The sequence below is a fragment of the Pleuronectes platessa genome, chromosome 11 (assembly GCF_947347685.1).
Source record: "Pleuronectes platessa chromosome 11, fPlePla1.1, whole genome shotgun sequence".
NCBI lineage: Eukaryota > Metazoa > Chordata > Actinopteri > Pleuronectiformes > Pleuronectidae > Pleuronectes > Pleuronectes platessa.
The window spans coordinates 20,356,966-20,381,667 of NC_070636.1; the positions used below are offsets into that span (position 1 = coordinate 20,356,966).

The following is a 24,702-nucleotide window of genomic DNA, read 5'->3' on the forward strand; positions in this document are numbered from 1 at the left end:
TGCATCAATTATACATAAAACAAGAAAATAACAACAAATCGTTGTCATCTTCCTCAGTATTTTCCAGGTGATACACTTCCCTCCTTTACTTTGGAAACACTTTTCCGGTCTCTATCTTTAGTTATAGTGAAAACTTGATGCAGCTCACAAACGGAGCTGTCGAGTGTTGATGACGTCAAGGTGTGCGACTGCAGTCATGCCTACAGTTGTCTTCAGGTTGTATTTACCCATGAAGCGATTATAGAAAGAACGAGGCTGAGCTCACGTTCACTTTGTCCATGTCCCGGAAGTGTGAGTCAGTTTTAAATGATTCTAACTCTATAGTTGTGTGTGACCTGTGGTGCTTGGAATCAGCAAGGTCAGCTGATCAGTCTCATTTCCAGGTTAAAGATTTGTGTCATTCTTCCAGCACATGTCAGCTTAGTGCTGAGTTAGTTTGAGAAATCTCTGCTTCTACAGTTAGTGGGACAGATGCAGGATCATATGAATCATTAAAGTTTGAATAAGTCCAGAGGTTGAAATTAACAATATGGGCTCTAATTTTATATCTAAAGCCAGAATATGCTTGAAACCCCTGAAGCCTTTCCTCACCATAAAGCCTCCACAGCTGCCTCCCTCTGCACGCTTCCTGTGCACCAGACCCACTGACTCCAACTCAGGTGGCAGAGGGAACAGCGGACAGACTGATGGACACAGTGGAGCAAAAAATAGGACCGTCCGACACAGACAAAGGGGATTGTTGGAAGACTCAGTGGACGGAGGAGGTAACAGCTCCACTGTGAGGCAGAAGCCGTTCTTCCCCAAATCTGTATTTTCTGCTGGGACGTCGAAGAGGACAACAGAGATGCTGAAGAGAAAGGCAGCGCTGTCCTCGGAGGAGCCTGAGGAGGAGCCTGAAGGGAGGGCACCTCGAGCAGGTAGGACAAACTGGAGCCGTGTGATTCTACACGCGTGGATTCATGAAATTAGGATTATCTTCCATCCACCTGGGGCCGAATGGGGATGAGTTCCAGGATGTAGTTGTCCAGATTCCCACAGAATAAAGGGTGTTACTTCTCCTGGGTATGACTTCAAACCATAACTCTGCCACTAGCTGCTAATGACTTCATCAAATAAGATTATGATTCCAGACATGTAGCATTACTACACTATCTCATGGCTTTCCACATTCGTCCACAACCAAAGTGCCTCTGGTACATTCTAATGTATTAGTGTGTATGAACTGATCTTAATGTTTGCATATGTTAATGTTTTTCTACATGATTGTTAACATTTAGTGCATAATTAAAAATGATTATTCACTCTAAATCTGAATATGACAAGCAAGCTTAAACTTTTTCTTGTGACTCTAACTTGTCATGTCTTCTTTTATAAAGGTCACAGAGAAATTGTTCTTATGTCATTTTAAAGCTCCTTTTCAGCGTTATGATATCTGACCACATCCTTAAATCTGTATGGGAATAATAGTTTCAGTTTTTTGCATTAAATCCTGAATCTTTCGCAGGAAAGGTGCAACCTCCTGACCGCCCACTTTCTCCTGCCGAGTGGAAGAAGCTCAAGGAGTCTCTGGGAAATTGGCAACGCTTTGACATTAAGATGATTCGTGTGCTGTTCAACTCCGGGGCAGAGCTGGGTATCGCCAAGTGAGGAGGGAGACACTGTGTTTGTGTGCCTGTGATTTTTCCAGTGTCCTTGCTTTATCTGAAACCTTATGCTTTTGGCATGTAGTCGGCGCCTGCAATTTTGTGTGGTGCAACTGAAGTGCGATATGAAATCTTCTGCCCCAGGTCGCTGCTAACTTTTGAAGCCATGGAAAATGGGACGCTGTCCTATGAGCTGCTACTACAGTACCTCTCACTGTGTGTGAAAGGTGGCCATGACGACGAGGTGTTTGATGTCTATGACATCATGCGGGGAAATTTCCCTTCTCTGGAAACAGGAGCCACCAGCCTCTTTATCAAGTCTTTCAGCCGCACACCGAGATGGAGGGAGGCTCTCAGCATCCTGCATGACGTTAAGAAGGTTAAGAGATTGTTGTGAAGTCCTAGTGGAGCTGGAGCACCTGCCATACGGTGCACTGTATGTCATCAACTTATCTTACTGTCATCCCAACAGGTGTTTACCCCATCACCACGCAACTATGGTGATGTCATCGCAGCAGCAATGTTGCACGGTGACATGACCACTGCCTGGGCTCTCTACGACGAGTTGATTGAAAAGGGACTGAGCCCACACCAGGAGACCTGGGAGGCTCTGTTTAAGGGGGTGGGGAACAATAAGGAGGTGGAAGAGGAAGTGATGCCTCAGTCTGAACATGAGGAGAGGCTGCTGGGAATTCTTCTGAGCATGAGGAACGACCAGATCTACCCCCAGAGCAGCCTCGCCAGCAGCATCAAGACCTGGTTTAAGAGGTACGACGGTGGGTGATAGGAAGGTTGGAACCTGAGGTTGGGTGCATAAAACTATATCCATTTTTTGAATGTAGAATAATTCACCTTAAAAACCTTTTATAAATACAACAGATGGGATGATGACCAGATGTGATCTCTCTAATCATTGATGGATGAAAACATTTATGCTTTTAAAAGAATGGTTTTGTCCAAGAAAATCTGAGTGAGCATTGAAAGTTGTATTCAAATATTTCTGAGTGTAGTTGATACAATCTATTACGGGCTCAACTTCACAGGATGTCCCCATAATTACAAAGAAGTAGGAGCTTTGAGCTTTTTATAGCGATATTGTTCCGAACTTTTCTCTATTTTATACTGATTTATAAAAGAAGATAAATTTGTAAATTGATATTCATACACTAAGTAAATCCGCCCTATCTTTATGGACCCAATCTCCTTCCTTGACACTTTTATTCAACTCGTCTAATTTTGTTTTTGCTCTTGTTACACAATTCTCTATCTCTTGTCCGCCCTGGCCTCAGTCTCACAGGACAGAAATGGACAGGAAGTTGGACCAGTGCCAACCCAAAGTAATTACACCATTTCCTCCTTCAAAGTTAAAATCTTCATAGCACCTTATTTTATGTATATGCATAAGCACTGTGTATAAGTACTGTGTATGTGTTTGTGTGTGGGGGCTTAGGGGTCTGTGTAGGTGCTGTGGGTCAGAGTTGGAGTCCATCCAGCTGACCACTGAGGAGTACCAACAGCTGAAAGACAGAGTGATGACTGACATCATTCAGGGACGAGATGTTTTTAACAAGACTACACCAGAGGTACACATACAAACACAAACACACAAACAAACACATTAACAAAAAACACACACACACACACACAAAACTATATATGCCTACTAAGCAGTTTTTCAAGCCATAATTGTGAATAAATCTCCAATGACACAAATCTGAGGTCATAAAGATTAAAACATCTGAAAAATAAACTAGGATTATAGACATAGTTTCTATAATATGTAGTTTCAAATGTATTAAATGTAGTTTCATTGGATGCAGTTTGAAAGTAAAAATGTGTATTAGCAGATTATTGCCCATATATTTTATGATATTAGCTTCTATTCGTTAATTTGTGCAAGTAATCTGGCCATTAAATATAATCTATATTCATATAAAGTAATACGGAACATGATCAATAATAGCTGTTTGTGGTTCATCAGTTTCAGAACTTTTAAGTAAAGTTTAAAGTTAGTGTTTAAAGTAAACATTTTCCAGCTTTAAAGATAGGAAAGAATTGATGCTAATTAATAATTCTATGTTGTTGTTAACTACTTGTTCTAAAGCTAGGTGGTACCACAGACTGTATATGGGTGGTACTGTAGCTTTCCAGTGCCTTTTCTCTAATTCGTACTAGGTGGCGCCATCGGATCACACGCAGCACCCGGTTAGCTGAAGCAAATGATCAGACTCTGACTTGTTCTTAAAGCTTTTTCAGTATCTACATGACTGAGCTGGAAACAGACCTCCTCTGACTCACTGTAAGGAGACACTGTCCAGCTTCCAGCACTGTACTGTCTCCTCATGTTTCTAAGATCACACCCAGTCATGTCTTTGGACTTTGATATTCGGTGATGAATCCAAGACAAAGACGAGGATATGCCCCATCCATTTCCACCAGGCTGCCCTTTAGGCATATTAACATATTTTACACATTATTGTTGGTATGGACAACAGATATAAAATATTAGAGGATCTGTTTGGTGGATTTTGTTACATTTAAACAGACTCTGGCCTCAGTTTCCTCTGTTTAAGCCTGCATGCTTTGTAACACCCAGAGTTTACCATGGTGCTTTATAATGAATAAAAACATACAATGGTAAAACAATAAAATACAATTTAAGTAAAATGCTTAAAAAACATGTGGTTCTTCAGTTTAACCTTAAATATGTCTATGGAGGAAGAACCCTTGGAAGAGCGGTATCGATCTTTTTATCTAATTCTCTGCAAGGGGGGGCGAAACAGGGAATTTCCCAAAATGAAAGACTCTTCCTTGAAGTTAAACGTTCTTAAGTGGAAAGGGCATAATTTGCAAGTTTCAAGGAGGGTAGGACCATTTGCTCTTCCAGGTACAGGAAGCAGAGTATTAATGCCACTCATCCACTCATTTAAAGTGCTTTCAAAGTATTCGAGTCAAGGCACATGTTTAATAAACAGCCTTAGCATTGTAGAACTCACATGCACACAAACTTAAACACAAAACCAGGGCTGTAGTTTTAATCTGTGTGACTCTCTTGTAGTTAAATGAAGACAGTCATCCCTTTATCACTTTTTCATTGTCAACCTCTTTACTGGATTTGAATGTACTGGCTGTTTTTTTAATTACCACTGAAAATATACTTTGTAACGTCCGTGATATGTAGATAATAATATGTCATATGTACACAAGAAGTTTGCATATGTTCCTTTGAGTTTCTTCAGTGAACAGGGGGAGTTTGTTGGTGGAATATTTAGATAAATGGAGGGGATTTCCAACATGAGCAGCACCATGTGAATCTGGATCCCAGCTCCCTCCCGTGGGAGCCGACAGACAGAGGAAGTGCCTACAGACGTGAGGTTTAACTTGACTTTATTCATTCTCAATTAAGGGTAATTCATTTTAAGGGCTAACCAAGGGCTATAGACAACAATGAAGCATCACATGAATTGAGGGGGGGGGGGGGGGGCAGAGACAGGTCATCAATTCAAAGTGTCTTTCTGTCTTTCTTTAAAGCCATATAGCCCTATGGATAGATTTTCAGTTGAGTAACACAGAAGATGGATAAAAAGTTGCACTTCAATAGCAAAAATGGTTGTATGTTATTTCAGCTGCTGCTCTTACCAGTCATTTCATTAACTGTGGAGTTAAGATAATATCAGATCAACTTTGTTGATCCCAAAACAGAGAAATTCACTTGTTACAGCAGGAGATAGTCAGTGAAAGGGAAAGTACAAAATAGAATCAAAATAGAATATAAAAACTAGAATGTCACTCAGTACAGTGCATACATCTGCGAAGGCCAGAGCTGCACCAAATTTCACACACTCATAGATATCAGTTCCTCAACATGCCTTAATTTTTTCATCAAGATCCATGAATTATTCTCTGGAAATTATATTGTGAAGGTGTATTTACAAATGATATACCCTCTCACTTTCTCCTAGTTTATATCAAATATTGGCTCAAAAATCTATTAAATAATTTGACTGACATAAATATTTGAAAATGACAGACTAATAACCTCTTATATAAGTAAAAGTAGTTCATTGGCTCTACATGCATGTGCAGGGTGAATTTCTTCCCTATGTGCAGCACTTTAAACTCAGTTATTACAGTAAGTTTTATAACTGAGTTAAACTCAACAGGAAGTTTTTATTAAAGTCGTTGAACTGATGGATGAGTGTTGTGATGTTGTACATTATATAGGTCAGCGATAATGGGAATGCTTTTAGCATAGTGTCATCTTTGTGTGATAGTGATAACTCGTATTGTAACCGTATGTATGCAAGTGCAAGTTTGTGGGTCTATGTGTGTGCGTGTGTATTCACAGAAGCACAATGAGCTGGTTTCACATATCAGCTCTGGAAAGTCCCAGGATAATTATACTTTCAGTCCGTCTTTCTCTTCCTCCTTCTCCCTCCCTCAATCACTCTTTAATGTTCTTTTCCTACTTAATATTTATCTTTCTTTTACATTTTTGCACATTGTCTCCATCAAAACCAATTACCTGTATCTTCTCCAGTCTGTCGTCTAACATCACTGTTATTCTAAGGATTCTTTTCCCACCTAAACCACACATTGCCCCCATTTCAACCTAAACCTGCTCCAGCTGCACGTTGTTGTTGCAGAATAAATATTGAAACACACTATACGTGTGTGTATTTAGATCAGATCAGAGGAGGAATGTTACTGTCCTTTTGTTACACCATTTAAACACACGGTGAGTGATAGCGTGCACGCAGTCGAGTTTCAAGTCCAGGGGAATTCACAGTCGCCTATTTCCATACTGCTGCTATCTAAAAGTGAAATTTCTGTTCTCGTGCTGGCCCTACTCTAATATCAATACAAAGCTGTGACACAGTATGTTACACATTGAGTGGAATGGGACTCACAGGTGGGCTAGAATGATAGAACAGGGTCCGGGACTGTGTGCTACATTACAAGGTCAGTGTCAAAATTAAATATCTGCAGATGCCTTTCCCTACATATACTGTACAATGCAACACACGCAGAGGAAGATAGTCTGAGTATTTGACATCCAAATAAAGCATGATCAAATATCTCAATTTATACATTTATGATACATACATCCTTCTGAGAGCCTGCTGACAGCAGCCCACTTAAGATAACATAAGAAGTCCTTTAATAGTCCCGCAGAAGACAACATATAAGTAGCATGCAGTACTTGGGTGAAGGAGTATAAAGATATAGAAATATAATATATAGCAACAATATATAGAAAAAATATATCAATGTGGCATACAGTGTAAAGAAATATACTATGTTTCAGAATATGTACAGTAAATGGACTGCACATAACAGTTTATATTGCAGATAATTTTTTACTAATGAGTGTAGTATAGGGAATATTGCGCAGTTGAGAATATTTAAGTGACAGTCCATAGTGTTGTTGCATGTAGTTTTACTTGGAGCAGAGCTGGTTGTAAAGTCTTACTGCTGCAGGAAGGAACAACCTGCGATACTTCTCCTTCAGACACTTAGGGTGGATCAGTCCTGTGCTGAAGGAGCTGCCCAGCGGTTAATCCAGGACTGAGCTGAACCTCCTAATCAGTTGGTCCAGTCTCTTCCTGTCAGCAGTTGAAATGCTGCTGCCCCAGCAACCTATTCCAAAGAAGATGGCAGATGCCAACACAGAGTCATAAAAAGTCTTCAGGAGCTTTCTGTTATTATGCCATGTTGTTCTAATCTTAAATGTAGTCCCAGAAACAGACTAAAATGGCACTCAGTCCAACAGGGGTCCTCAAAGCGGGATTGGGACCCCCAAGGGTCCCTGAGGGGTTGCAGGAGGTCCCTGGCAAAAAGGGGAATCATTTATTTTTACAATATTTTCATCCCTATGTAGCACACTGACTGAATGTTTATCTATTAACAAACGGACAGGGAAGGAAACAGGGAATGAAACATAACCTGCTTGACAGAGGTAAAAGGTGGTTTTACCCAGGTCCACTGTGTGTGGACTTTATAATCCAGGAAACACATTATCATAACACACAGAACTCTATTGCCGGTTACGCTGCCACATGGCACTCTGCCACCTGAGTGCTGAGTAGGAAAGGCCAGGTAGATTTATCACTGGCAGGCCTGTGAGAAAAATCCGCAGTACCATTACCTCAGTGAGCTCACAGAAGGAGCGTTTTCTGTACATGTCCTGTATCATACATGGAGTCAGACATCCAAGTAATCAGTCACATTGTAAGCTTAATTATGTTTCCTGAAATGAGCAGGGCTTAAATTATACCTGTAGTATTAAGGCATCAACACATTTATGATTTTGTGCACTATAGTCATGAATCAGAAATACATTTAAGTAACTTTGAGAGAATACGCTGTCCAGTTGGTGCTAAATAGAATTTTGAAAAGAATAAAAATCCTATATTATTCATTACTGCCTTGTTGCAATTTCATCCCTCTCAAAGAAACGTATGTTAACACTTAGACACTATTATAAAACAATAAAAGACTCTACTGTTAAATAGCAAGAAGCAGGAGGTAATGTCATGGTTTATAAATTTGAGTGTTTTTGTTGAGTAAAGCTCAACATCCAGGTTTCCATATATATCTGTCATTTAACTCCTGTCTATCAAACTCTGTTTATTCACGGGTCTGTTGTAGGAGCTGGAGAGTTTCAAAGCGTTTGTGAAGAGGAAGCCAGCTTTTGATGTGGTGGTAGATGGGCTGAACATAGCAAATGTCAACAAGGACAAAAGCAAGCAGTCAGCGACGGTGGGTAAAAGCACACACACACACGCGCACACACACACAAACACACACACACACACACACACACACACACACACACACACACACACACACACACACAAACAGTTTAACAGTCTAGATTTTAGTGGTTTCTATATGTCTGTCCAACCTTGGGGCTTTTGTGTCGTTTTCGTAATGACTAACCCTGCAGTGTGTGTCTGTCTATGAATGATGGTTGTATGTAGGAGGTGCTTTCATAAATGGCCAATACTTGAATTTAACGACATTTAGCCCACTTGTCTGGCTGCCCACATCTCTCTTGTCTGTGTGTCCAAAATATGTCACATCTTTCTCTAATGTAAGGCAGCTGCAAGACAGAGGAAAGTCCAAACTGATCCACCTATTACCCTGTCTACTCATTTAGTTTGTTCAAACGCGTAATAAGGTTCTTGAAATGAATGCCATAGTCATAAATATCTACATCAGAGCCACTGACGAGTGCATGTTCCTACCTCTCAATTTTGAAGAAGGTGAAAAAATCCTGGATCATTGCCATTTACATATTGTATGTCTGTAGAAATGAAATGTTTTTGTTGCTCACAAAGATAATTCTTATTCACTTGTCTTTTTCACATGCAAGAGTATTTTTTTACGCCACTCACACATTCTAACGGCTGCTATTATAGTAGCAGATGCAAACTATGATAAAGCTGATCTTAAAACCTCTATCGGTCATAAGGCCCTAACCCTGAGGCGTGGTTGTATGTCAGCATCCACACAGCCATTTGTGCCATTTAATACTCATGTTCTTTGTATTGTAAGTATAACGTGTTGAGGTATGTGTGTTTCAGTTGTTGGCGGTGGTGTCAGAGCTGGAGCGCCAGGGCCTGAGCATCCTCGTGCTGGGGAGGAAACACATGCTGCAGCCCTCCAGATCCTGGGATAGACACAACATGCGTCTCATCCAGCAAAAAGCTCATTGCTTTTTCACCGACAACATGTGAGCATCTGATAATGAAGTAGAATGTATGGAACAAAGTTTATAGAGAACACAATAAATACATTTACACAGCAGGGCAATGCTGGCTATTTACTGAGAATGTGTTTGGAGTTTAAGGAGCAGCAACAAAAAGTATTAATTGAAAGCTGCTATTAAACATTTAGCTTTCAGTGCACTGTTGTGGTTCGTTTTCAAGAGGCTTGATTTGGGATTGTTTTACCTCACTCCTGCTTGTCTCTGTCTATCAGTTCAGAGGACGACCCCTTCTTGCTGTACGCTGCCTTGCATTCTGGGAATCACTGTCGGTTTGTGAGCAGGGACCTGATGAGGGACCACAAGGCCTGCCTGCCCGACGGCGCCACCAGACGGCTCTTCTTCAAGTGGCAGAGAGGTCACCAGATGGTGGTGGATGGATGCGTGCCAGAAGGCAAAAGGGTCCGATTTCAGGTAAAGAGGAAGAGGAGGAGGGAGGGAAGGTTGTGAGAGAAAAGGGTGGATAGTTAGGCACAAAAAGAATGCCAATTAACCCTCTCCCTGTGTGTGTATGTATGTGTGTGTATGTGTGTGTATGTATGTGTGTGTGTGCGCGTGTGCGTGGGTATGTGTGTGTTTAGAGTATTCCCAGCTATGACACCATCGTGCAGACTTTAGGAGACTCGTGGCACATTCCCTTCGACAGCACCGAGGACAGGACCACCTATGAAGTACCACAACGATGGCTTTGCCTCACACAAAAACACTGATAACTTACATTGATTTCACAGCACAACATCGTGGTGGTAAATGCTCTGAATATGACAGTGGACCTTTCAATAAAACATTTACCACAAATAAAGTGTATGTGCATTTTTGTTTAACCTTCATCAGAGAGAATATATATTCTTGCTTATTTTTTACTAATAAATGTTGTAGTGGCATCACATTACACCTAAGCAGTGAAGCAGCATGTCACTGTCAGGGGAGACTTATAAGAGCTTTACCCAGACATAGAAGCCACCAGTCGTATGGATCATATCCAGCCGCAGCTAGAAAATGTTTGATATTCAAGGTGTCACGGTACAGGTGCTTGGATCGGAAAACAGGCCGAATAAATACATTGAAAAGGTTAATGTCACTTATTGTGGACATTGGATAAGATAAGTAAAAAGATAATACTTTATTTATTATACTATATATTATCTCTGTTCATGTATACCATTTCTGCTTGTGTAACTGCCAGGATGACCTTTGATGACCTACCTAACAGCAGATGCACCAGGTATCAGTCTTCAAAAGATCCGGGAAGTCAGAGCCACAAATCTGAACTCACAGTGCTCGCCTCAACTACAATGACCTCTCACACTATTCACACACACACACACACACACACACACACACACACACACACACACACACACACACACACACACACACACACACACACACACACACACACACACACACACATCACCTCTTCACCAAATCTGCATAAAAGAGACGCCTGCGAATGTTTACATCTCTGCAAGCTGTAAGATCTGTTTGACCTTCTTTGCCAAAGAATATACACATATATAAAACTGCAGAAAGTTTAAAAATATTAAAGTGAAGTTCTGCAACTTCATCATTTATATCATATATATATATGTATCCTATACATCATATATAACTAATGCCACGCATAACTTGCTCTTAATGAATAGATATCTTTTTTTTTTTAAATCCTTTCGAGGTGACAAAGAATTTTCACCTCACTCTTGTTCATTGTCATCCCGACTATCTACATATCAAGTGTGAGAAGATGTGGCTTTTTTTCAGAAAATAAAAGGGAAAGTTTGCTATTTTTTCAATATTTCCCTCAGAACTTTGTGTAATTACATTTTTTAGTTATTAAGAAATAACAAATAATTTTCACCTCACCCTTGTTCAGGGTGACTCCCACTGTCTGCATGACAAGTTTCAGAAGATTTTACTCCTGAATGTTTGAGAAAATCAGAGGGAAAGTCCGCTAATATTCAACTCATAACCTTGTGTAATAAAATCATATATTTTTTAAACAGTCGTAAGAGGTGACAAAGACTTTTCAACTTACACTTGTTCAGGATGACCCCACTGTCTGCATGTCAAGTTTTTCTAAATTGCTCATATTAAATAGTAATTTCAAAATAATCCTTCAGAATTGATTTTGGATTTTACCTTTAATCTTCTTTAAAAAACATATACAATATATGTCAATCCATTTCATTATATTATACTATATTTGCTAATGTGTTTTCTGGAAAGTAAAATCGTTTTTACAGATTTTATCAAACGTGCATAACAAGTGACATTTAAGTTACAACGTTTATTTTCGTCCCTTATTTCTGCGACAAGCACCTTTACCGTAGCATTCAGAATAGACGCGCATCAACTTTCACGCTGACGGTACCGGACGTACACAAACGACGGACCACGTGACCGAGGTTTATATCCGGAGCAGACATTTGCCTTCCGTTGCCGCCGCTCATCGTAGATTCAGTCTCAGTCTTCTGCTGTTTGCTTGTGTTTATTCTCACCGTCATGTCTCGGGGGTCGAGTGCAGGCTTTGACCGCCACATCACCATCTTCTCCCCGGAGGGGAGGCTCTACCAAGTCGGTCAGTGGCGGAGGAAATGAACCAGACTCAAGCTGCTCTGTCATCACTGCTAGCTAAAAGGCTAAAGCTAGCTAGCAGCGTCTAGCTTACTCATTCTTAGTAGTAGACAAACAACTTTAACATAGTGGTGTCTTTTTAATAACTGCAGATGTTTTATTTTATCAATAGTTAAATATAGTTGAATTTTAATAATAATACTCACCAACTGTGTTCGTTTAATTGCAGTTTGATAGTTAACAGATCCCACAGCTATGCAGCTATACACATGGCTAACTTTAGCTAACTTTAGCTAGCAGAACTTGTATACAGTTCACTAATGTGTACTTGATGATAATTAGTTGAAATAACGTTTGCAAACTTATATAACTTCCGGTTATGTAGCACACTAAGTAGTTAGTATCTAAGTGTCAAAATCAAATTTAGTGACAATGCTAACCAGCTAGTTTTGACTTATTTGCAGTTTGATAGAAAATCAATTCTATTGTCAGCTAAATTATCCCATTTTAGCTATCACAAGTTAGCTTGTATTACATATGTGTTCTTGCTAGTAATTGGTTTAATTCATTATGTTGTTGACTCCTATAGTTTCCAGTTAAGTGGCACATTATTTTAGACGTGTTTTCACAATTGTTTTCAGTGGTAATCTCTTGAATGAGTCATTTTTAACTGGGCTGAGGTACATGTTAGCAGAAGACCTTGGACAAATATAGTCACCACTATGCTGAAAATATACTGGTTGTATAATGTTATGTAAATGCTTATCCACTTCCATAACAGCCCACAACTAGCTGACTTTGTTCAAAATTAAAAAATAATAGTGTAAAGTTGCATATCATCAGCAGTCTGTTACTGAAGTTGTTTTGTTTATGCTTCTTTCTGTCTTCAGAGTATGCCTTCAAAGCCATCAACCAGGGAGGACTGACATCTGTTGCGGTCAGAGGGAAGGACTGTGTCGTGATCGTCACACAGAAGAAAGTCCCGGTCAGTATCCACAGGCGCACAACAAATACACACTTACGTTTGTGTTCAACGTAACAACATATGATCAGATAAACCACATATCACTGGTAGTTATCGATCTGTTACGAATGTCCGTATCTTGTGTCTCTCTCAGGACAAGCTGTTGGATGCCTCAACAGTCACACACCTGTACAAAATCACAAACAACATTGGCTGTGTGATGACCGGCATGACTGGTAAGCTATACTTCATCTTGCTGTCCAGAAATGTACAAGAATGAAAAGCTTCTGTGAACAAGTTAGATAAGTTAAGAATCTCCATGCCATGTGTCGCCTTACTCCCAATGTCATCATGTTCTTATTTGGAGGGGAAAATGCGTCCACTTGATCAATAGAATTGACTAATTGCACTGGATTATAAAGCTCGCAAAATAGAAAAACTAGCAAAACTTGTAGCTTGTATCTCCAGACCAACCCAGAGTCTCCATATTTTATCTGTAAATTAATTAATTAAATCTCTACAACCTTGTTGGTTGGTCCAATTTCTAATACTCCTGTCATCGAAAACAGTTATTTGCACATAGAAGTTTATCATGTTCTTTCACCCTAAAATAAATGATAAATTGAAGGAACTTGAAAGTGTTAATCCATGTTTTTGATTCTTTTATCCATGTATCTGTCTCTTTTTCTCCGCAGCTGACAGCAGGTCTCAGGTACAGAGGGCCCGGTATGAAGCAGCTAACTGGATGTATAAGTACGGCTACGAGATCCCTGTGGACATGCTGTGTAAACGCATGGCTGACATCTCCCAAGTCTACACACAGAATGCTGAGATGAGACCGCTAGGATGCTGTTAGTAACGTCCTTGTCTATTCCTGAAACGTGTCTTAAATGAATGTAAAGGATTTGATTGTGTTTTAACAAAAATAAGTAGTTTTCCAACTAGGGTTTGAGATGTCCCGGGGGGTGGGGGGGGTCGCCAAATATTGAGAGAGGAGAAGCGAGATCATTTCAATAAATTTATTAAAAGTTTAAAGCAATTAGAAATATTTTTTAGATAAGAACTAGTAGTTATATTTAAATTAAAGAATGAAGGATGTCATCCTTCTGTTTTGCAAAGTGATTATGACAGATTTTCAATAGCATCAGTTGTCTGAGGTCAGAGGCTGAAAAGATGTGGAACCCCTGCATTATTTCATAAATTGTGTTTTCAAGGGTTTTCATCGCAGAATACAAGCACGCAATATCTGCCATCTGCAGCACCGGTTTATGTCTATCTTGTTAAAACTGTCAATGTGTCTTCGAGTCACTTTTCATTTAGCATTTATTTGACTTTTGCTAAAAGTAAAATGTATTTTTCGGTGCGCTGTTCAAAGCATTAACCTTGTTCCTACTCTCCTTTTTTTTTATATTTCCCTCTGGTTTGCATCCTTCCCTCAGGTATGATAGTAGTTGGACTGGATGACGAGTTGGGTCCACAGCTGTATAAATGTGATCCTGCTGGTTACTACTGTGGCTTTAAGGCCACAGCAACTGGTGTCAAACAGACAGAGGCCACCAGCTTCCTGGAGAAGAAGGTCAAGAAGAAGCTGGATTGGACCTATGAGCAAACTATAGAGGTTTGAGACACACTATATACACTGTGTATACACAAAGACTATACTCTTGTTTATCATAGAGGTCAAGTATAGTCATATTTATAATGCCACGTCAGAACTTTGTCATAAAACAACCCCACTGATAAGGAAGTCACATTTCACAGTTTTCATGCTATGGAATTTCTTGAATCTAATTGAATTATGCCTCACATTTTCGGGTTATTCAATTAATTTTTTTCAGACCATGAAACGTCTGGGAATTTTTCAACTGCGTCATTCTACTGGATTATCACCAAATTACTTGGTGGTTATCTGGCCAACTGGAGTGGAAACTCAACTGTTAAAACATATCGTAATACTTAGTTACACAAAGGGGAAGATATTAATATTGATACAATAAAACCATTCAATTTATGCATTTTCAAAGCAAAGAAGTGAGATATATCTAAATGTATCTAAAGTTGGTGTTGCACACATTAACCCTTTTCAATGTCCCTTCCCTCCACAATTCAATGTTAATAGGTTTGATTATTCATTTCCCCCAATTTTTCTGTAGAATTCTTAAGTTGCCTTGGAAATGATGAACATTGAGAATATAGAGTTGTATTATCTAATTTGTATCAATTATTGCAAGCATCCCACATGTATTTATACATAATGAGTCCCATACTGTTTCTTACTGCTTCCATATCTGTTAATTTCTTCTCTCACTTCCCACCTTCTCCAAACAGACGGCCATCTCATGTATGTCGACCGTCCTCTCCATCGACTTCAAGCCCTCAGAGCTGGAGGTGGGAGTTGTAACTACAAAGGAACAGAAATTCAAGTGAGTAGGTTTATGAGACAGGGGGATAAACACTGTACCAGAGGCCATTAATGAGAAATATGATATTTGCCAAAGATAGGAATGAGGCTGCACTGGCCAGAGGCCCCTTTATGGGTATTCGAAGAAAAGTCAAGTGGGTTATTGCTTGAAAAAAGGTGCCTTGTTTGAGCCAAACATCCTGGATGGATTTACGAGTAAATGGAAATGAATCTTTGTTGCTCAACAGAAAAAGAAACCCCAGCCTTCTGCCTTTTTAAGTTTTGTATTATTGCACTGAAACTTAAACATGCTAATTTGTCTGCTCTGTTCGGAACGCATCAGACTTATGTTTAAAAATGGAGATGTGATGGAAATTCCCTACAGCTAAGACCAGGGATAAGACCAAATTAAGCCTTTACATAGTCAGTGTGTGCCTGCGCGTGTACATCCCAAAAAACTGGCAGAACAAGAAGATATTACCGTTAACTTGTGTGTTTGCGTTCCAGGATTCTTTCAGAGTCTGAGATTGATGTTCACCTGGTGGCTTTGTCTGAGAGAGAGTGAGGAAAGTCCGCAGCCATTTTGCAGCCGTCCTCTTCATTATCCTCTGAAAAGGACGATGGATGGTAAAACCAGAAAAACTCATTCAAAGGCCTCGTCTATAAAGAAGATGAAGGACCAGCAGGTATCATCTTGTTCAGAGGACCTGCACAACAAAGTGACAGACAAAACTTTACACAACAATCATTTTATAACAGTTGGGTAGAACACGTTACCCGGCTTCAACATGACACGTCCCCTCCTCCATCCTCCCTGGTCATAGTCAGAATCTGATTGGACACAATATTATCCACACATCGACCTCTCTGCGTTTTCCTTCTAACCACACCGAGACATCATCGCTGCAGCCGGCGGCCAACTGTCAGAGCCTGGAGAGATGCTGACCATTGACATTATTCCACCATTTATGACACACCAGCCTGACATGCTCCCTGTTAACTATGTCACAGAGACATTGACCACAGAGCCCTCTCTGGATGCAGTTGTTAGCTGTGAGCAGATCTGAAGATGAAGGTGTCGTAACAACAACTACGTCCCAACACCTCTCATAACATCTTGAGCTGCTGTATTTGAAGCAGTGTTCCCTCATCATCTTTACTCAGGGCTGCCACAGCGTGTACTTTCTAAAACTCTTGTTTTATTCATCTGCTCCAAAGTCACTCCTCTCTGTCTTTAGCTCCAGGAGGATGTTTATTATCTGATAGATTTTGTGAAAATCCAGGGATCAGCCGTGGTCAACTCAGGTCAATGTCAATGGGAAGTCATTAGTTATTTCTCTCAATCCTCCTCTCTGCTGTACAACACTGCCCTTCTATTAAACACAGTGTTTTTATTGAACACATACGTTTGCCTGTTCTCTTTTCTGTGCATATTTCGTCACGTTTATCTGATGGCGCTCACTCAGACATGAGTTTGAAATGCTTTATTAAGTCATTCAGAAGTTGGGAGTTAAGGCTACTTTGTGAATAGGAAACTTGCAAATCGAATTAAGTGGTTGTGAGGTCACAGTTGAGGCTGCTTGTGTTAAACAGCATTTAACTTCTATTGTTTTACCCTCATTACGGTCCATCAAATCATTAGGAACATAATCCTCTGAAAGCATCAGTGCACACAGCTGTGTGCTTCATGACAGATCCAGCGCTAAGATCACTGATTTGGTGATATTCAAATTTTGTAAAAGAATATGTAACCTGTAATTCCCTCTTCCACTTTGACCTCAGTGGTAAAACGTGTAAGTTAACCAACACCTGTGTTCAACAAAAAACCTGAATATTCTCCTTCAAAGTCAATGCCAGAACATTTTGTATTCAATGACATTTGACTGTACATGTGTACCTAATAAAGTGGCTACTGAGTACATTTCCTGCAGTTTCATTTGAACTTAATCACTTGCAGTGTTCCAGGAGATTAAAATGGAATATTGGCCATATTTATTTATTATTCATACATGTGCAGTGTATAGAATTGAGCTGGTTTAAGTTTAAAAAGCTCTGTATATTGACATAATACCACTGTTGGTGTATGAATCAAATGTTGAAGCATCACATAGGGTGAACTGCTGTTACAATAATTCTAATAAACATAACTTTTAGTTTGTAATGGCAACCCACTTAGCTGATGGGCCAAATTCATTCTAAGCCCAAATCCACAATGTGACAATAGAATAGTGAAAACCCTTTAAGGATATTTATTTACTTAGATTTAAACTCCCTTCCTCCCAGGGCTCGACTGAGTATCCTGTTGCGCTGCGGATTCCCTTCTTCGGAGGATGTGGAGCAGGAATGTCGCCAACAGCTGAGTGTTCTGCTCCTGGGAATTTCCTGTCCATTTCCCCTTAGCCCCACCCTCCCAAATAAAAAAACATCTTCCTGATTTAGATGACAGACCCATCAGCCTCAATGCACGCACATAACATTTCCTAAAGCCTTTTTTTATCCCTCGCTGGGTGCACACCAAGCAGGAGGGAGTGCATGGCACAATCTGCAAACAGATCCTCATTCAGCAGAAGCAAGTTATCAACTGTTTCGCGCGTGACATCCATTATTTGAAAATAAAGGGCGATGAGTTAGATGTTAAATTATGTAAGACTTTAAACAGACACTGAAGGCAGTAGAGGCATGTGGTTAAAATATTTCCCTTATAATTCAAGCCTTGTGATATTGTTAGGTCGACTATATTCTTGATTTTTTATGATCTTGATATTGTCATTGATGTCTGATGAATTGTATACATGCAAGTATCTCGGCTGCAACCCACCTACAGATATACTCACACAGGACATCTTCACTGTTAAATATGAGTCTTTTAATTTAACTGGAGTGTGCTGGACTGTTTGCTATCTGACATATACAACCTACTCAACTGTACACATTCACAGCTTCCATATAAAATACATCTTAGTATACACAGCATTTACAATATCATACAACAGAGCTGTTGCAGGTACATCTGGGTGGGTGGATGTGTTTTTGTGACAATCATGTCCACAGAATGCAAGCGATTCTCTTATAATGCAGCGGTGCCATCCCACCATAATGTGTGGCGGGTGTTCACATCATGTGTTATCTCTCCGGCGGAGCAGTCTCGCTGGCTCCATCGGCCACCAGTCTCTTGTTTGTCTTTTGCCCTCGCGGCCGCCTGTCCAATCCGTTTTGTCAGTGGTCACGTCTGCACCATGTCAGCCACACATTCCTGTGACGTCGCTCCAGGAAGCAGCAGACGAGCCGTCTCTCCCGTCTTTTACCGTCGTCATCAAAGCCACACACCTCTGTAACTTCCCTTCTCTTGTCCAGTTTCCTGCTACTGTCCATTCCAGTGGATGTCGTCATAACCCACCTGCGGACACACGGAAGACAGTGGGGCAAAAAAATTAAGCACAAAGCGGGGAATTTTCGGTCATTTCATAATACATAACTGAATGTTCAGTGGAAGTTCCAGGTTTTCAACACGCACCTCCTCGTCAGAGTTATCGTCCTCCTCTTCCTCGCTGTCATCCGATTCGCTGTCAGGCAGCTCCCTCAGGTCTGGATTGGTCAGCGAGTACAGCTCTTCCCGGATGTCGCAACTGCCGTACCCGTAGGTGAGGTGGTAGGGGGTGTGGCCTCCAGAGGTCAGGAGGTTGGGGTCTGCTCCTTTTTTCAGCAGCAATTTGACCAGTGAGAGATTCTGCTGATCCACTGCCAGATGGAGTGCACCACGGCCGTTATGTTGCTCCTACAGGACAGGGAGAGATGGTATTAGCACAGGGACAGAGCCAAAGTAAAAATACAACAAGAGCGCCGAGTGTGGGTCCTCAAAATGTCAGTTATTCCATATGGTGCTGTTTACCTTTGCATTAATATCAGCTCCTAGTTCCACCATGTTCTCCACCAGTGAGAGGAAACCATGGACTGAAGCAAGGTGGAGGCAGTTCTGACCTGCACAATACATCAGAACAACAGTTTTAACAGCTGACTACAGACCAGTACATGTCATTTTATCATAGCAGCTCTGCAGGAGAGTCCAGCTTCCAAAGATGGGTCAGCAGATTTTTCAAATGGATTTCAACTGGACAAATTATTAACTTAGATATGCACTAAATGCAAATATGAAAAACGATGTCAACAAATATGAAAACACATTAAAAAAAAATGTATATCCTGATAGTCTGGTTCTCAAAAGAATCTGTAAATAGCCCTACAACAATTTAAGAATGTATGTTTATAATAAAAAGAGTAGACCCTTCCACAGATCCAATTGGAGCCTTACGATCTAACATTATGTTCCATGGAATAGGAGGGTCAGGATGTAGTGCTATGAAAAGCTACCGGTTTCCCCTTACTCGCCTACGAGTTTCCTTCCTCCGAACCACAGTGTTCAGGGATATTGGACAGAAGCAGAAATAATTGCTATTGCCCTCCATTCCTCCTTATAACTAGCAGCCAAGACAAGCTGCAGACTATTCAGTGTCACATCTGTTTCTATGCAGCGTGGGTGGGCCACACCACAGAGTGGAAATAGCAATCACCGCAAAGTTTTTTATGTTGATCAAACATTGTAATTGAGCCTTCTCAAATTCAAATATTTTTGTTACCCAATGTGCAAACAAATTTAGTTTTAATGTTGACAAGTAAGTGTTATTTAGACCACTGTGTCCAAAGTGGGAAAATAACAGAAACATAGTCCAAATCCCATCACCTCCCCACACAAAACACTTGTTCCTACAATAATATCTTACCATTATAGTTGCAGGCAGCCATCACTGTGTGTAGGTGGTCTTTCTGACCGTACTGGGTGAGGACACTGAAGCACAGCAGGTTGCCATGGCGACAGGCAATGTGAAGTGCAGTGTCCCCTCTGTTGTCCACCAGCGTGGGGTCACAGCCAGACGCCACGAGCTGCTGACACACATCGGCCTGGTTCGTTATGACCGCTAAGTGGAGAGGAGTCTGGAGGAGGAAGATTAGGATAAGACAAGTGAGTTTCTGAGCCGGCAGGTATTAAGCATGGACTTGTTTTGTTGCTACAGTACAGTCTGGTGGAACAGATAGTCTTTATGAGTAAGTAAACAGAAGTAGGTTCTCTTTGGTGATGTCCACCACGTACCTGTCTCAGGTCGTTCTGTGTGTTCAGGAAGTCTGTGTTCTTGGACACATCGATCATGGTTTTGATGTAGTCCTTGGCCTCGTGGATGATGGCCAGGTGGAGTAGCCTATAGAAACAGAGGAGAAGGGTATTAGACCAGTTAAAATACACGCGCACAACAAAAACTAATGTAAAAGACGACAGGAATATGTTCCACATGGAAACCAGTGGCACACAGCAACCATTTTCTAAGTAAGTGAAGAGCCTGATCGAGTTATCGGTTGTCTGATACATATCGATACCAGTGATTCATTTCGCGACATCTAAGGAAACACTGGCAATTATACATTTAATGTGTATATAATCATATAATTGCAAACAAATAATTTTATATAAGACAAATTAATAATGTGGAAATTAATCCTCAAAATACTGAATAATATCCTCTGGAGGAAACTTGTTCTGACATAAATCGGAGTTTAAGTACATCAGTGGATTCTATAATACAGTAGTTTCTGTGTCACAGTATTTTACTTTTATTTACTATTGCATTGTATAATTTAAAACGGAATACACTCCATTCAGTCTGGTGGTTTTGTGAGCTGTTCGTTTCCTGCATTTGAAAATAAAAGCTCCAGTAGATGTTGAACTTTGACCTCCGCACTGAGAACCCCTGCTGTGCCTTTAGACATGAAAACACGTGCTTTGGTCAGATCGGTGTAACGTTACTCCAGGTTTGTTTACCGTTTATTAAACGGCTCTTCAGTTGATCAGACAAGTTCAACTTTGACCTGATGTCGGACAATAAATCACGCACGAGCTTTGTCAGCAGTTTAAAGACAACGCGAAGTTTCCCCCGCGGAGGAATCAGAATATTATAAAACATTCGGGGACTATTTTATCGGGTTTCTCTTTGGTTCTTATTGCAGCAGTAATACGCAGTCGTCTCTTCCAGGGTCGTGTTTTGGCCTCAGACTTTTTTACTGTTTTTTTCTTTTTCTCCTCCGTCTTCCTCGCTTCGCATGCGCGCGTCCGTCGGATTCCTTGGCGGCGCGCCCGGGACTTTCCCAGCCTGACCCGCGGCCATAGTAGATTCCCCCCTGATAATGGCCCTTTGTTTACGGCCCCTTCCAGCGGCGCTGACCGCAGCTCTAGCCAGGAACCGACCGGACAGCACCTCTGTGTGTTGTTAGCACCACACAGGCCTCACACAACACAGTGGTGTGTGTGTGAGGCCTGTGTGTTGTAATGACAGGCCGGAGCAACTCCTTCCCACAGGGAAGGATCCTATTTCCTCCGAGAGCCGAGCTAGGGCCTGCTCCGCTGCTGCAGCTACACCTCCGGCAGCTCTCTCTCTCTCTCTCTCTAACACACACCGTCGCCATGTTACACTCAACAGCCATATCCCTGTTCAAACTTACGTGTCTCCGTCCTCCGTGACCTGTGTCTTCCACTCCGGCTGCTCTTCTCCTGCAGCGGGACTCTGTCGGTGCTGCGACGGATCACAGCTCACCTGGAGCCCCCGGATCTCGGCCGCCACCGCCTGGTACTCCTCCTCCTTCAGCGAGTCAAGGCCGCTGTCGAGCCGCTCCTCCGTCGCCTGAACCGGCGGCTTCCCCTCTTTAGTCTCCCGGCTGTAATCCATCTGGTTCAGTAGACTGGTCCGGTGCAGGTCCATGGCTGCTGCTGCGTATGTTGATCGCGGAAACGATGTGCGCTTGGTTGTGTACCCTGGCGGAGTTGTGCAGCAGTCTGTAAATTCCCTGTCCGTGAGTGTGTGTGTGTGTGTGCGGCTGCGGCGGGGCGGAGCTTACAGCTAGGTGGGGGATTTCCAGAAAACTGTCACTTAGAATAACACAGCGCGCAGATCTCTGGCTCCAGCAGGGGATTTCTATACAGACACATATAAACACACGACTCAGTCTGGAAGCAACAGAGCACAGTCACTCTGCACGCTGCATCTGCTGCACCTCGATATACACATTTACATTGGCAGTGCAGACTTGCACTGTCTTTATTTAAGTTCAATTCTCAACCAGAAGTTATTTATAGGAGTAATAATCCAAACAATTGTAAATCATAACAACAATAACAATACCAATGATAGTTATAATGGTATTTTTTGGCAAAGTACCTTTGTACATGCATGGTTACACAGTTTAACACATTTCTGCGTACACATAAGGCACGCATAGAAGCCTGCATAACTACGTGCAATCGAGCACACACACATGCATACACATGAACTCCTTTGATCTGGATCCAGAGCATAATTTTCTTTGATCTCTCCTAACCCAAACTGCGTCCTTCCACCAAGTTTCATGGAAATTGTTTGTGTTAGTTGCGTAGCGATACTATCAAGCTGCACCAGGTTGCACACTCTCAGATATCTGTCCCTTAAATATGACTGACTTTTCCATCAAGATCCATGAATCGTTCTCTGTGAAATCCAGGAAGAGGTTGCAAAACGCCCTATGTAGCAATGCCAAAGACAGTTAAATAAGCCACCTGGATCCACCCCCTGATTTGGATCCACAATGTCCTTGTTGGAGGTAATTAACCATGCAACCAAACCAGAAAATAACTAGCCAGTAGCCTTTAAAAACAAACCACAGATTGATGGAAAGAAAAAGTTCAAAATCTTCAACAACCCTAAAAAATCCCAACAATGTTACATTTAATATTCAGTATTCTATCTGGATTTTCAGTTTGCAAGTCAAAAAGTCGGAATATCTTGAAGCTTATATGTTTTATATAACAGCCCTGTGTGTCGCTTAATGACTCATCACTCATTGATGACTTTCTGTTTTGATATGAGCGAGGTATGGACACCTGGAAAGTCCTTAAAGTCTCTAACTTTGCCAGCACCTCCCTGCTGAATCACTCTGACAATATTTTATTATTTTATTAGGAGGACATGCTTACATTTCTGTCACATGCTTAGGTTTTTTATTCTTTTATTCATTCTTTCATAACTTACTTTTCATCAGATTTGATATATTTAGTCGTTTTTATGTTGTTTTTATTTGTGAAACTCTGTTACTATGTTTAGAAAATAAAGATAAACTATTGTTATATTACTACAAGATATGAAGGCATTTTTAAATGTGATGTGGGTGGGTGGGTGGGCTGCAGTCTGCACAGGAGTCTCCTCAAAAACCCAGGGACCTCCAAAACCCAAGGACACACAGTTCTTGTTCATATCTGATCTTATGTCTGTTCTGAGAAACCGTGATTCTAATTCACAAACAGATTATATCACTGCCTGCTGTCTATGGGTACATTCAGTACTAGTGCTGAACATCCTGCCATGCAAGTTATTTCTACACAAAGTGGAAAAACACTCCTGCAGATGTTTGTTCTGACAAGTGGCTTAAACGCCCACTGGTTCTTTTCATGGTGCCTTTAATAACCCAGTATCAAGTCACTCATTCACGTCCTTTGCAGATAAAATGGAAGAAGTCCAAGTTCTCAACAAGTCTGTGCTCTTTCCCTTTAAAAACAAACAACGGGTTGAACGTGATGTTCTGGAGGCCTGGGGGAAACTCCAGGCTTGTTTTACATCCTATTGTTCAGTCCGTGTGACCAGTTCAACTGGGAAGCTCAGGCTTCGCTCTCAGCACATTTTTTACTGTAACGATAGCAACTGTTGAGCAGCATATCAGGATTCCTCTCAGAAAAAAATGCATATTCACACACGCACACATATGAAAATACATTGTCAACATTGGCCAATCAGATTTCAGCTGTGACCAGTGCCATCTGTGGTTATGGCCCTGGTTGTATGTGATTGTACAGTGGAAATTCAATATTTCAAATATATTAGAAGTGTGCACGAAATCTCTACAGCCAGCGAACACCATTAACCTTTATTACTGCAACAAACAACATTTGATAAATATCCCAAAGAGGGATCAAACCACCATAACATCTGTAACATCTATGTGCATTGACGGTGACATACACTAACTAGTGTCTGTCACCATAAAGAACTAGGCTGCACAGATATGTTTAAATGAGGCAAATACAATTTAGTCAGACTAAATCATTCTGACTGGAAGCATGTGCAGCTTAACTAACAGGGACATTTCTACATTATGCATTCTTAAACAGCCAACACTTAAAACAGTAGGCTACAGAATTTTTTTTTCTCAAATGCTGAAAATCCTCCCAAACGTTTTAGCGGCAGCCTAAGACGAGGACAGGAGTAAATATAGTTGCAAA

General features: G+C 41.0%; 3 protein-coding genes across 3 annotated transcripts; 2 read left to right on the forward strand and 1 right to left on the reverse strand.

Moving 5' to 3' along the window:
• Positions 1–162: 162 nt before the first annotated feature.
• Positions 163–10,203, forward strand: prorp (protein only RNase P catalytic subunit). Its single transcript, XM_053435203.1, has 10 exons — positions 163–917; positions 1,505–1,643; positions 1,788–2,022; positions 2,116–2,411; positions 2,933–2,980; positions 3,094–3,226; positions 8,295–8,405; positions 9,233–9,381; positions 9,630–9,828; positions 9,996–10,203. The coding sequence occupies exons 1-10, from the start codon at positions 530–532 to the stop codon at positions 10,122–10,124; spliced, it is 1,827 nt and encodes a 608-aa protein (XP_053291178.1). The 5' UTR covers positions 163–529; the 3' UTR covers positions 10,125–10,203.
• A 1,599-nt stretch (positions 10,204–11,802) lies between these two features.
• On the forward strand, positions 11,803–17,274 carry psma6a (proteasome 20S subunit alpha 6a). The gene is made up of 7 exons (XM_053434139.1): positions 11,803–11,992; positions 12,879–12,973; positions 13,107–13,188; positions 13,648–13,803; positions 14,392–14,570; positions 15,281–15,375; positions 15,861–17,274. The coding sequence occupies exons 1-7, from the start codon at positions 11,917–11,919 to the stop codon at positions 15,916–15,918; spliced, it is 741 nt and encodes a 246-aa protein (XP_053290114.1). The 5' UTR covers positions 11,803–11,916; the 3' UTR covers positions 15,919–17,274.
• A 923-nt stretch (positions 17,275–18,197) lies between these two features.
• On the reverse strand, positions 18,198–22,274 carry nfkbiab (nuclear factor of kappa light polypeptide gene enhancer in B-cells inhibitor, alpha b). The gene is made up of 6 exons (XM_053434138.1): positions 21,900–22,274; positions 20,500–20,605; positions 20,132–20,342; positions 19,243–19,331; positions 18,868–19,128; positions 18,198–18,750 (listed from the first exon to the last, which is right to left on the reverse strand). Exons 1-6 carry the CDS (start codon positions 22,154–22,156, stop codon positions 18,715–18,717), a joined length of 960 nt encoding a protein of 319 aa, XP_053290113.1. The 5' UTR covers positions 22,157–22,274; the 3' UTR covers positions 18,198–18,714.
• Between the last annotated feature and the right edge of the window lie 2,428 nt (positions 22,275–24,702).

Excerpts from the sequence above, each read along its gene's own strand:
- prorp (XM_053435203.1), top strand. The coding sequence starts at position 530 with ATGGGCTCTAATTTTATATCTAAAGCCAGAATATGCTTGAAACCCCTG. Across the intron at positions 1,644-1,787 it reads GCAGAGCTGGGTATCGCCAA|GTCGCTGCTAACTTTTGAAG; the intron begins GTGAGGAGGGAG and ends CTTCTGCCCCAG. Across the intron at positions 3,227-8,294 it reads TTAACAAGACTACACCAGAG|GAGCTGGAGAGTTTCAAAGC; the intron begins GTACACATACAA and ends GGTCTGTTGTAG.
- psma6a (XM_053434139.1), top strand. The coding sequence starts at position 11,917 with ATGTCTCGGGGGTCGAGTGCAGGCTTTGACCGCCACATCACCATCTTC. Across the intron at positions 11,993-12,878 it reads GGGGAGGCTCTACCAAGTCG|AGTATGCCTTCAAAGCCATC; the intron begins GTCAGTGGCGGA and ends TTCTGTCTTCAG. Across the intron at positions 13,804-14,391 it reads GATGAGACCGCTAGGATGCT|GTATGATAGTAGTTGGACTG; the intron begins GTTAGTAACGTC and ends TCCTTCCCTCAG.
- nfkbiab (XM_053434138.1), bottom strand. The coding sequence starts at position 22,156 with ATGGACCTGCACCGGACCAGTCTACTGAACCAGATGGATTACAGCCGG. Across the intron at positions 19,332-20,131 it reads GGCTGCCTGCAACTATAATG|GTCAGAACTGCCTCCACCTT; the intron begins GTAAGATATTAT and ends TGTATTGTGCAG. Across the intron at positions 18,751-18,867 it reads ACGATAACTCTGACGAGGAG|GTGGGTTATGACGACATCCA; the intron begins GTGCGTGTTGAA and ends GTGTGTCCGCAG.